Source organism: Sceloporus occidentalis, unplaced genomic scaffold (genome assembly GCF_023333645.1).
Source record: "Sceloporus occidentalis isolate IW3139 unplaced genomic scaffold, rSceOcc1.0.p SCAF_197, whole genome shotgun sequence".
Taxonomy (NCBI): Eukaryota; Metazoa; Chordata; class Lepidosauria; order Squamata; family Phrynosomatidae; genus Sceloporus; species Sceloporus occidentalis.
In genome coordinates, this window is record NW_028317177.1 from 516,995 (window position 1) to 530,142 (window position 13,148).

The 13,148-nt window shown below is 34.8% G+C and overlaps 1 protein-coding gene across 1 annotated transcript in view; it reads left to right on the forward strand.

The window, feature by feature from the left end:
* LOC149278227 (gamma-2-syntrophin-like) overlaps positions 1-13,148 on the forward strand; it is a 93,635-nt gene that overhangs the window by 11,407 nt on the left and 69,080 nt on the right. Inside the window, exons 5-7 of the mRNA XM_089502173.1 lie at positions 289-346; positions 4,889-4,932; positions 6,447-6,488. Of these exons, the coding sequence (XP_089358299.1) occupies positions 289-346; positions 4,889-4,932; positions 6,447-6,488 (144 nt within the window). The remainder of the gene's footprint in view (positions 1-288; positions 347-4,888; positions 4,933-6,446; positions 6,489-13,148) is intronic.

A 13,148-nucleotide genomic window follows, 5' to 3' on the forward strand; every position in this document is an offset into this window, starting at 1 on the left:
TTGCTAATCAAAAGTATTATATCATAAATGCAGAATTTATATTTTCCAAAGAAATCAAAATTATCTAAAACCCATCTACTTATAGAGTCTTAGATGTTGTGTGTATTTGAAAAGTGTGCATATGGACAAAACAGAACAAAACATTTCTTAAATCCAATGATTTAGCACTTATAGAGAGATTTTGAGCTACTGGTATATTTGCCACAATGTGTTTGAATATTAAACTGCATTAACAAAGGACCACAATGTTATTGCATATTTCTAATTTACACTCTCTTTATTTTACAGGGTGGAGCCCAACATAAAGTGCCTGTAGTTATATCAAAAATCTTCAAAGGTCAAGCAGGTAAATAATGCTATGTGTTGTGACTACTAAGGTGATTGGAAAAAAAGAAACACATGCTAAAATAATGGGCAATAGAGTAATAAGGTTAAGTGATAAAATGATTCAATTATATCTCAGTTTTCTTAAGGCATTCTGAAAAGATTGGCTTCTGTTACTTTAAAATGTCACTACCATCTATTTTTACACATTTCATAAAATTGTTACATATTGGTTTCTTTTGAAATGACTTGTTAATAATAATTAATAATAATATTACTCAGCTAATACATTGTTTGACCAAACAACCTTACTCTATATTTGTTTGGTTCATGGTGATGACATCCCTTTAAAGGGACAGTCCAGCCATCATATGCGCTTTAATGCATATGAAAATGTAAGGTCCCTCTAAATGTACATGGTGTACCTTTTGCAAATGGATGGCTGGATTCTGCAGAATCATTATATGCATTCACCCCTTCCCTCGCCTCCAGCAATTTTGCATGCAGGAGATGTGTTTGACTGATATACTCACCAACAGTCAGCTCAAGTTCTGGGTCGCCGAACACTGAAACCAGGGTTTGTTCTGATCCCCATCTACACGCACAAGTACTCCTTTTGATTTTATCATTAGAGCACAGAAGAGGAAGGCAGCTGCAGCTACACAGTTGCAGATTCTACCTAAATCAAGTACTTTTATTTTTCATTCTTTTCAGTTTTTGAGAAGTACATATTAAAGTGCTTGCAGAGTACTTTAATATACATTATTGGTTAGTGGGGCTTTCAGGGACAGTAAACTGACCCTTTAAGTTGCTATTAAATTACAACTCTGGAAATGCTCAGTGAACCAATATTTTCCTGAAGGAATGGAAATGGCAGGGGAGTGTTTCTCTAATTGAAAGTCTATTCATGAATGCTTTTTAAAAATATAATAGTCTTTCCCCTTCTCTTACATATGTACTAGCAAAATATCATTTTAAGTCATTGTTTACAGCAAGTCCAAAACATTTAATGCATGTTCTTTTTATATATATATATATATATATATTTATTTATTTTTTTTAATGATTTTGCTTGAAATGTTTGGTTAAAAAAACCCCAAAAAAACACTTTTAAGCCTTTACAATATTTTTAAACTACACAGACCACAAAGTCTTAAAACACTAAGGGTTAATTATGCTAAAATGTTTTTGGAAGACTTTGCCTATGTTACTTTGTCGACACATACAAAACATGTCAATATTTATTTTTGATGAAACGATTTATGAAACATTCTTACAATGAATGACACGAAGAATACAATATTATTGAATCAGAGAGCTTCTTAGAAAGGTCAATTCTGTTGATGATTTGAAAACTGTCACTCTAATAGAAGCAGTTGAGTAGTGATGAGTGAATCATTTCCAGAACTCAAAAAACACTTTTCCTGTGAGTCGAATGCCTTCAAGCGTAGAAAGGTAATTTTATGTTTAAACTGAAAGTTCTCGGGGACGATTAATGCATTTGACATAACATTAAGTATAAAATGACAAATATGTTGTGTTCACTCAATTTAACAGCCACATATGGTGTGTTTTTTAGTACAGTATTTTTTATTGTGTGCATTCTTGAGCTATACAATAAAACAAAGGGTAAGATTCAGCTTTTTCAACCCTAAAAGTTTCCTGAAAGAGTTCTGTATTCAGATTATCGTACACCTTTTTTCAAGTAAATCACAGGAAAGGCAGCTACCATTACTAAATACAAAACCCCCAGGTTAACCCTTGTTAGAACAGCTTTTTCATGTATCCTATTTTTTTTGTATGTTTTCATACCCTGCACTTCACAGCCTGTTATATTTTATTCAAATCAGACACCCAAAACTCTTAAATTCAAAGCAAGACAAATCCTCATTCTTTCTTTACATCCATAGTATACTTTGATGATTATGTTTCCAAACATATGCTCTACCTCAACAACTGCAATCCTTCGCATAAGGACCTGGGTATTTTTTTTATTATTTCACATGTTTATTTTTATGATATTTCTGATTTATGGTGGTAGACAGGATAGATCGTAAAAATAATAAATGTTTTTCATTGTATGCATTTTTGTAAATGTATAGTCACCATTTTTAGAATTTTTAGTTATTGTCTATTTTTTTTCCCAGTGTATATTTTTTGGCAAAATATATATTTAAATTCAAGGGAAATTTTGATTTTATGGGTCTGTGGCTAAGGTGGCAAAACTAGAATATCAGCTGATTTCCTGTTCCCATGCTATACATATAAACTTATATAATGCTTTTTTTACAACACCATTTTGTTGGTTTGTTTAGTTTACTGAACTTTGAAATATAGGATTTGGAAAAGTGACAGATTCAATTTAAGGGGATTGTCAGTAGGCTAAAATAAAAACTTTGGAGATGTGTTTGAAATTCTGAAATACACATTATTGTTTCTTGAGAGGCTTCCAGTTTGTGTGCCACATTTTAATATAACACTCTCTAATAACTAGTTTTTCATGGTACATGCTTCCCTCGAATATACTGCTTCTGTGCTCGACAAAGAGTTTGTACGCTCTAATTTGATTTGTTGGATATCCTTATAAAAATGTAATGAATTCTAACTTTTATGCTAAAAATATTGAAATTGTTTTAGATTTGAATTTATATGCTTTCTGTTGAAAAAATAGTTTGTATTTCTATTGAACTGTGTGGCTGATCCCAAAATTCTTGGGAACCTAAGAAAGGCATGTTCATGCTTTGAGGTATATGTGATCATGCATAGCCCCTTAATGATCTTAGGATGTACTGTTATGTCCTCAAAAAGTAACCGTTTGGACTCTCCGCTATTAGCAGGAGCCAGCATTATGAATTCCAGGCTGGTAAATTAAGTGTAAAAATAAAATATATATAAAAGGTACTTAATCACCTTGTAACCCGTTCCACTAGAAATCTACAATAAAGTTAATTTCTGCCCAACCCAAAATGTATTTAAAATATAATTAATACTAAAAATAGTGTAATATGGACAGGCACAATTTAGCCCTTAAAATAATTAAAAAAATTACTAAAGAAGCATTAAAGAAAAGTGATTTTTTTTTCCTGTAAATACTCTTTATCTGCAGACCTGGAGGTCATATGGTATTACGGGACATACCATACTGAGCTGATTGCTAATGACAGTTCTAATGAAATCCTTATTATCGTCCCTTCTAGTCAGGAGCCCCTCTAGTTGGTATTAAAAATAGGGCATTATTTTTTTTTACCACAAGGCAGCATGGCATTGACATACACATAGCTGTTTTTTTCATTATGTAAAATGTTATACTGGTGATGAAATTGAGAATTTAAAATACAGCTAATTATTACAAAGGCGAATCAACTCCCATAAAACGTAACTTTTATTAAATTAATAAAATACAGTTAAGGTGGAGATCATACAGGTTAGACACAAGAGACTGAACATTAGAAAACTATTGTGGTGTTAAGTCATTCATTACATGAAATTGTCTGTGTTTGGAAAACAGGTCACTATTTTTCAACAACATTGCTTAAAATGTATTGATTTATTAGCTCATTTGCGTATACAATATAATTGTCATTGATGTAAGAACTCATATAGCCAGTTGAGTATTCTATCCATAACTTTCTGATGCTCCTTGGGCTGGTTGGAGGGGTCAGAGATCTTCCTTGTATTTAGCTCATATAGACTGTTGAGCTATGCCTACCCGACTAAAGGCTCCAAAATGATTTTACTTTAAATGACTTTAAAATGCAGCACTCCAGCATATAATGTCGTATCCCAATGCTCAGCATAGAAGAAGGAACCTGCAAATTTGTGTAATAGGGGGTAACTGGGACATACCCACAATATGCCACTGTATACCGCTCCAGGGAAATGAAAGCAAACATTTATCTCAAGTCTCCAGGTGAGGGAGATGGAAATCATGCACACAAGGACAGTGGCACTGAGAGTCAGATAATATGGTTGAGAATCAGTAGGGGCCATTGGTCAGTGTTCTTACTGGTTGAGGTGAAGAAGATGGAAGTTTTACGTTTTTGTTGTTCTTGGGTTTTTCTAAGCCTACGAAAATCTAAAGAGAGGTTCTTAAAACCTCCCTCATATCCTCACATGAACCATCCCCATAAAAACTAGCAGGAGAACTATTCACCTCTTCCTTTGCTATATTTATGTTGCAGGAGCAACCATTACACAATTTCAGTCTGTGTTAATCTTATTAAACAATCTATCATCTGATATACTAACCAACCAACATCACTGTCAAGCTCAAAGATCTTTAATTATGCATTGGCAAACTATATAAGTATTGATAATATATCTCAGAATATAAACTGGATAGATATGCCTTATTAACACTGTAAACCAATCTAGCTTCTCCTTTGTGTAATTCTGGCATAACCTGGGTTTTCATTTAAAAAGGGGGTGATCATTATATTAGAAGTGTTTTGTATTATGTAATATAGCATATTTTAAATATTTAAATATCATTGGTTTGATGCTATTTGTGATGTTTTTGCATTTTACAGTTAAGTTAACAAATTTTAATTTTATTACTCTGTAGCTGACCAGAGTGGAATGTTATTCATAGGCGATGCAGTAATGCAGGTAGGAAAATTCATATTTAATATTTTATATGGATTTTTAATCAGATTCGTATAAGACCAGGGAGTTCTCCTTAATCATTTTCATCATTATTGCAGAAGAAAAGTAGCAGAAAATAGTTAAGGTAGCAATTACCATGTAACTTTTTCATATGACAGATTTTATTCTTAATTTTTTTAAAGATTGCTTGGGTAAAAAAGACAACGGAGTCTATTCTCCAAAGGGAAAATCTTATTGTTAAACCAATTAAAAGTCTTCAAAGTCTTCTCATTCATTGAATTATGCATAATACAGGGCCAGCCCAGTCCTTCATACTGGAAAAATCTACCAGTGATGCCCTTAAAACAAGGTGGGAGAGCTAAAACCACATGCAAAGTCTCCTAACAACTCTCCATTTAGTATTTAAACTCTAATAGCTGTTATGATTTGGTAGGTTGTAAAAGTGGAACCTACTAAATGAAAGTTAATAATGTCAAAAAATCAACTGTATTGTAAACAAACAGTACGTAGTGTCTTTATTTTATTATTGGTTCTCAAACCTAACTTTGGGAAATATTGATTTAAGTGGGCTCCAACTTTTTAGTTAAGCCATCTTCCAAGTAACTAACAAATTTCTTATATGGAGTCACAAATTACACTTTGATAAAAAAATATTCTACTTTACTAGTAAAAAAAAAAAAGGAGCAATTATTTAAAAATATATACATTATAATGGATGTTGTACAACTTTCTGGGATTATTTTGGACATTATTTTTTTATTATTTTTTCAGGTAAAGGTAAAATGGCTGGAATATCTGTATATCTGAGTGACCTTTAACAGCAATAAGGCAGGATTGAACTAGATTGAACATCCATGGATGTATACTAAATATATACTTACCTCACCTTATTTTACCTCTTTGTGTTTACTTTTTTCCTCTCACCCTGGATATCCCTGCCGTTTCCTTCCTTCCCTCTCTCTCTTTCTTCGCACATTCTCTCTCTCTCTATCTCATTATTGTCTTTTTCCTTCTTTCTTTTCTTCTTTCCTTGTTTTTTTCATTCTTTCTTTCTTACATTTTTTTCCTTTCTTTCCTTTTCTCCCAACAACAGAGGTCTCCCAATAGCATTAAAAACATTATTGTGAACATACTAAGCAAAATATTGTACTATCATTATGTCTATAGATATAAAAAATGTAATCTTCCAAAGTATACTTATGTTTATACCTGGAGAAATTAGTGGACAAGTCGGTTAGAAATGTTATCAAGGATGGTAACTGAGGAATGGAAGTTTTTCAGAAATGTTGAAGTACAATATTTGTAGGACACAAGCAGCTGAATGCCCTTCCTTGGCAAAAGTCCTACCATGGTTAATTGTTATCAAACACACCTCCTTCATGGTAAATTCAGAAATGATGTTGTCTTATATTGTTGTGTGTAAGTGCAATAACTTTTAAACGCATTAATTTCCAAGTAATACTGACATCTCATTAAAAGGAGAGGTTATCCATAATAATACTATATTGTCTTTGCAGGTTAACGGCATTAATGTAGAAAATGCAACTCATGAAGAAGTGGTAAGTTGTAAGTATTTTGCATTGATCCATGTTAAGCTTTTATTTGATTCTGCAGTTAAATGCAAAAAAAAATTAACACAACAAGCAGGATGCTGTGCAATTACTGACTCAAATGAACCTTAGCCCGAAATAGCAATCATTTAAACGTAGACTTACAACACATAAACACAGCAGGAAGACTGGAAACTGATTAAGTTTAAATGTTTCATGCAATCTATGTTTAGGTTAAAAAGCTTTGAAATCAACTATTTCTTTTTAAAAAGTGGTAATATTTTTCAGTTTGACTTTCATACAGCTAGTTCTTTCTGCCATATACAAAAGGTATATCCATATAAAAAATGAGCTATTGTATAATGAATGACCTATATAAACAAGAGATGCTCCAGGTTTTTAGAGTCTCTAAAATAAATCTAGAAACCATCTGTGCAATGCAACTCATGAAGAATGCATGATGAAGAATGCAATCCTTAACACAAATTGTATATATATATATATATATATATATATATATATATATATATGTATATATATATATATATATATAGGTCTCTCCTATTCACTTTCTGACTTTCTAAGGAGCCGCTTAAAGCAATTAGGGCCTTGAGTAGCTGCCATGTCTCCTTATGTGTTAGCACCTATGCATATGAGTTATTTTAATCAAATTGTATGTTGAATAAGAAATAATTGTACAACTGTTTGCAGACTTGCAAAAACCCAAAATGGCGAAACATTTTAAAACAAAAGGATACAAATTTATCATCAGTAACAATGTAAATCTTGTATTTCAATTTTTTTTAGTTTTTTTATTGCAAGAATATTTTCTGGTAAAATCTGTAATATTGCATAATTCTACCGGTTGCAAAGTTACACAAATATGGATGAATCTTATACTTTTAAACTGTATTAAATGTAACTAAATTATTCATAAATTCATGTTTATTCAAATATTCACTTTTACAGGTGTATAAACATTGTGTTGTACAGCTTTATCTTTTAAATGTTGTCAAAAACTATTTTTCATTATATCATTTTGATTAAGTCTATAGAGCATATGCTGTAAAGTAATCTGATATTCTATATTCAGAAATGTTTGGTACTACTTACATATCTAACGTTCAAGTAAAGAAACATTTGGGAAATAATGACCATAACGGGTTCATTTGAAACACATACCATTAACTTTAAAAACAAACTGTAAGCTACTTAAAAAGTCTCTGTTCATCCTTGCTTGCTGGTAGGATTTAAAAAATATATATATTTCAGCTCCCTATATCAGGCAAGAGTCCACTTTTTTCTTTTCCCTGTATATTCCCTTATTTTTTTCTGACAATGCTACACTTCCATATAGTATTTTTGTCCTGTTCTTTTCATTTGAAGCCCACCTGATTCCCATTAATTACACTTCAACCAAACTCCCCCTACACTCAACATATTGCACCATTTGTTTCTTCTTTCTTTTTCTTTGCATGCATTGGAGGAGATCGTCGTCAAGGACTGAAGGATAATATACATTGTATCAAGAAAGTTATCTGCATCAGTTTTATCCTTACTTTTGATTGACTATATTTTGTTTGAATTCATTTATACATTCTGAGCTCGGCATTTTTGCCCTTTTGATTTCCTTTGATCTATACACACATTGTGGGACATGTGTCAAATGCCTTGAAGCTTTCTACTTTTAGTTATATTGCTTTCCTTTTAGTTTGGATTCACATTTGCAATCATTGAGGTGCGCTTCACATCATCTCTATTATTTCTCTCTTGCAAACTTACAATGCAGTCTGTGATTGAGGGGAGGTGAAAGAGTAGGAGAGGACTGCTTAGATGGGAATGGGCTGTTCGAGTCAGGATGATCTTTAGAGGTGCGTTCAGATGGCCTGATTAGGATGTTGGCTGAGAGTGTTAGGAAGAAAAAAGTGGGTTCTCAGGGAGTTTTTAAAAGTCGCATACAAAGGAGAAAGTCTGATAGAACGTGGAAAGGAATTCCATAGAAGGGGTACAGCACGGATGAAATCCTAAATATTATTATTATTATTATCCTTTATTTATATAGCGCCAACAGTTTACGCAGCGCTTAATACAGGGGTGGGAAGAAGTATATGGAAATTATATTCTCCCCTAAGCAATTAATCACATGGATTGGTTTATAGGTATATAATGGTATATAGACACATCTTGACTACCATACTGTACAAACATATATTCATGAACACAATTAAATTTGCTATTATAATTACAGAACTGGACAGAAGCTAAGAATTAAACAATGAAGCATACATAAATCATTCTTGTATATGCTCTTACAATACATTTATTATATGTCATGCTATTAACACAATATTATTTATTTTCCATGCTGGCATCTTTAACCATCTTAATGATGCCAGGGCTTGCTATGTCCTTAAAGCTTGCAAAGAGTTAATTATACTTCCATTAGTATAATTATTGCCTTATAACTTTCATAAACTAATTGCAGAATGACGTAAATTATATCTGTGTTGGAGGTAAAATATTTTTAGCCTCACCGGATTGCAGTTTAATTATCCTGAAGTGCTTCCTATTTTAACATTTTAATTAAGTAGTCAAAGTATATTAGTTACTCTACATATTATACAACATGGGGACATGATTTTGTCTGATTAGTTAAAGATACCTATTCATTTTTTTTTTATAATTAAATCGTCTATGATAGTCTTATTAACACAGTAATTAGCATAGAAACATACAGACCTCAAACAGCATGACCATCCAGGAGAAATATTGCCACTGCAATGAGCAATGGAATAATGTGCATCCTAATAAGATAGAACGGGTAAATTATAATGAGCCAACAATTCAGAACATGGAATATAAAAGAGGACAGATTCAATTATTGATAATAAAACATATAGTTACTTCTTAGATTGTTTTGTTGCTAAACACCTCAAACCTTTGCCTAGCCTGACATTGATCATATGCTGCCTGCACTGGACAAAATATTGACTGTAAGCTTGTCTTATCCTTGTCTTGCTATGATTAGAAGAATTTTTTTACTCTTTGTTTTTCTATTTTTCATTTTCTGCATATGCTCACATAATCTTTGAGGTTCAGTACTAGGGTAAAAGTTGGTGAATAATTTAAAAATAATAATACTTATAATAATAATAATCATAGTTTTTTTTATTATTTTGGTCTCCTTTCAAGCGTCATTAAACTTTTTTTGATCTAAAAAATGTTTAATTAAGAATATAGCTGAAAAACCGATTCAGAGTACAAGAACTACCTATGTCCATACAAGTTCCTTGTGAGTAAATTTTGTATTTTAACTAGACTTGTGCATTCGTCTTCGGGCGAACATGTAAACGAACACGAAGAGTGTGTTTTCGTGCTCGTTCCGAAGACACGCCGAAGAGAAGACGGCGGCGGTAAAACGTAGGCTAAGACGAAGACACACACCACGAAGATCTTCGTGATTGTCTTCGTCTTCATCTACCATTCTCCTCCCCCCTTCTAACTTACCTTGTCTTCGCGGCATCGCGGCAGTTCCCGGAAGTGGAAATCCACAGGTTCGCCATCACGGGTTACAGGGCAGTGCGAATGAGCCTATTGGTCGCTTACAGGGACCTCCTCTGGCATCAACCAATTGGTTGATGCCAGAGGAAGACCCTGCAGGTGACCAATAGGCTTACTCGCACGGTCTTTGTAAGTTAACCCCTGACAGCGAACCTATGGATTTCCAGTGGCATGTGCAAGGTAAGTTGCAGCATTGGGGTTTTAAAACCCCAATGCTGCAACTTAACCGGCACATCCCACTGGTCTCCCTCCCTGTTCAATTAGTTAAATGTTGGACATTTAACCCGGCACAGACTAACTAATTGAACAGGGAGGGAGACCCGTGGGATGTGCTGGGTAAGTTGCAGCATTGGGGTTTTAAATGCAACTTACCCTGCCGATGCCACTGGTCTCCCTCCCTGTTCAATTAGTTAAATGTCCGTACGAGCAACTTTATTGTTCGCTCGTACGGACATTTAATTAATTGAACAGGGAGGGAGACCAGTGGCATCGGCAGGGTAAGTTGCAGCATTGGGGTTTTAAAAGTCTGCACGAGCGACTCTGTTGGTCGCTCGTGCAGACTTTTAAAACCTCAATGCTGCAACTTACCCTGCAGATGCCACTGGTCTTTAACTAATTGAACAGGGAGGGAGACCAGTGGCATCTGGAGGGTAAGTTGCAGCATTGGCGTTTTAAAAACCTCAATGCTGCAACTTACCCTTACAACTTACTTTATTGGTCGCTCGTACGGACATTTAACTGATAGAACAGGGAGACCAGTGGGATGTGCCGGGTAAGTTACAGCACCAGGAGCCTAAAAGTCTGTACGAGCGACCAACAGACTTTTAAAATCCCAATGCTGCAACTTACCCGGCAGATCCCACTGGTCTCCCTGTTCTATCAGTTAATAAATGCTAGAACAGGGAGACCAGTGGGATCTGCCGGAGAAGTTACGGCACCAGGAGTTTAGCAGTCTGTATGAGCGACCCTATTGGTCGCCAGCAGGGGGCTCGTCTGCCATCAACCAATGGCAGACGAGCCCCCTGCTGACGACCAATAGAGTTGCTCATACGGGCATTTAAACTCCTGGCGCCAGAGCGGCTTTAACCCCGTATTAACCCCTTAACCGGGGAAAACGAAGAAAAAACGAACACGAAGAATGTCCACGAATATTCGCCCGAAGAGAAGGCGAATATTCGCGGAATACAAAGTTTTTTTTCCCCTGAAGACGAGCACGAAGACGAACACGAAGAGCCCCCCGGTGCCCAAGTCTAATTTTAACATCAAGTTCATAAGGGTTGATTTCCGATTACCATGACCTGTATAGCAATTTTCCTTAATGCTGTACGATGGAGATTTACACATCAAATCAAACAAACTAAATAAATACATTATTAACTATTATTCACATCATTAAATACTAGACTTGAGCGCTGGCCAACTCTTTGTGTTCGTCTTCAGCTTCATGTTTGTCTTTTTTTTTAGAAGGGGTTAATACGGGGTTAACGCGATACGCAGCAGCTTTGGCACCAGGATTTTAAAGGTCCCTGCCTGCGACCAATAGAGTCGCTTGTACAGACATTTAACTCCTGACAGCGGAACTTGGCCTGGGAGTCTCCCTGCTCCAGGAGATAAAGTTCTGTAAGAGTGACTTTAGAAAAAGCTCATTCAGTGGTTGATGCCAGAGAAGCTCCCTGCTGACGACCAATAGTGTCTCTTGCACCTACCTTGAACTCCTGACGCCGAAACTTGGCCAGGGGAGGGAACAGGTTATAGGTCCATAAGATCGATTCTATCGGTAAGCGGCAGGGGCCTCCTCTGTCACTTGCACGGACCTTTAACTACTTGCGCGATCCTATGGATTTCCACGCCTGTTTACCCCTGCCATGCTCCGTAGATAAGGTAGGCTAGAGGTGTAAGGGACCAGGGAGATTAGTTGGAGATATTAATGAAGATGAAGAAAAAGATTCTTTGTGTTGTGTGTCTTCATCTTCGTGTACGTTTTGACACCGCCATGTTTGTTTCTTCAGTATTCAGGTTGAACAACGAAAAAGCACCCTTCATGTTCGCTTTCATGTTTGCCCAAATATAAATGCATAAGTCTAGAAAATACCATTCCTAGGACAATACTGCTAAGAAGGGGTGGTTGGTCAAGGTTCATACAGTGCACATTTTGGGGTGAATTGTGAAAATCACCGTCCCCCCTTTTGGTAGCCAAAGAGCGCAATATACATATAATTGTAGGGGACCATCCACCTAAAAATTAATATTAAAAGACAAATCATACAGCAAATAAAAAGCCCCAAAGATGCATTTAAATGTTCTTCTTTCACCAATTTGGGATACTTAGAAGTAGAGGAGTAGGTAGTGCATTTTTCTGCAAATATAGTTATTTTTTTAATTTTGATTCGTCTTGATAAGGTGGGGTGCAATTTGCACACCCAATTCCAGAGTTGCAGGTCCAAATACATTCCAGAGTTGCTGTAATTTTTCCAGCTTGCATATACTTGCACTATATGCCATTCTGTTGGTTTGTTGCACCACCTATTTTGCTTTTTAATGCAGCAACAGACCACAATAATAATAATACAAAAAGCAATGTCTTTTCAATCACAAATAGATTATTTGGATCTCAGACTTCAATATCTACTTTTATTGTTCCCGTCTGTGAGCAAAACAGGCTGTGATGACCACATAAATAAGAAATGTGTTTCATGCCCTGTATATTTATGATCATCTTGGGTTTTTCTGTTTGGAATATTACTTGTATTGTTTATTATCAAGGACAGGTTTTGGTAGTTTTACAAAGATTTAGAAGGTGTTATCGCTTTTTATAGGAGAGACATTAATGCTAACTATAAAGATTTTAGTTAATAATAATTAAATATATGGCTCTAACTGAATATTATAGAACAAATGATTCAAGGAAAGCACATGGATCTTTGTGGCACCTATGGACTGTATTTATTTCCCTTGTGTAATACAGAACACATGTATTCTGTAGAATATATCACAATCCCATATAAAATATAACTCTGGAGAATAATAGGATAAGATATCCTCAAATACTGTAAATTCTACTTGGATAAAAAAGGACGCTGACCACTCTAGACCCAGTTGTTTGTTGCC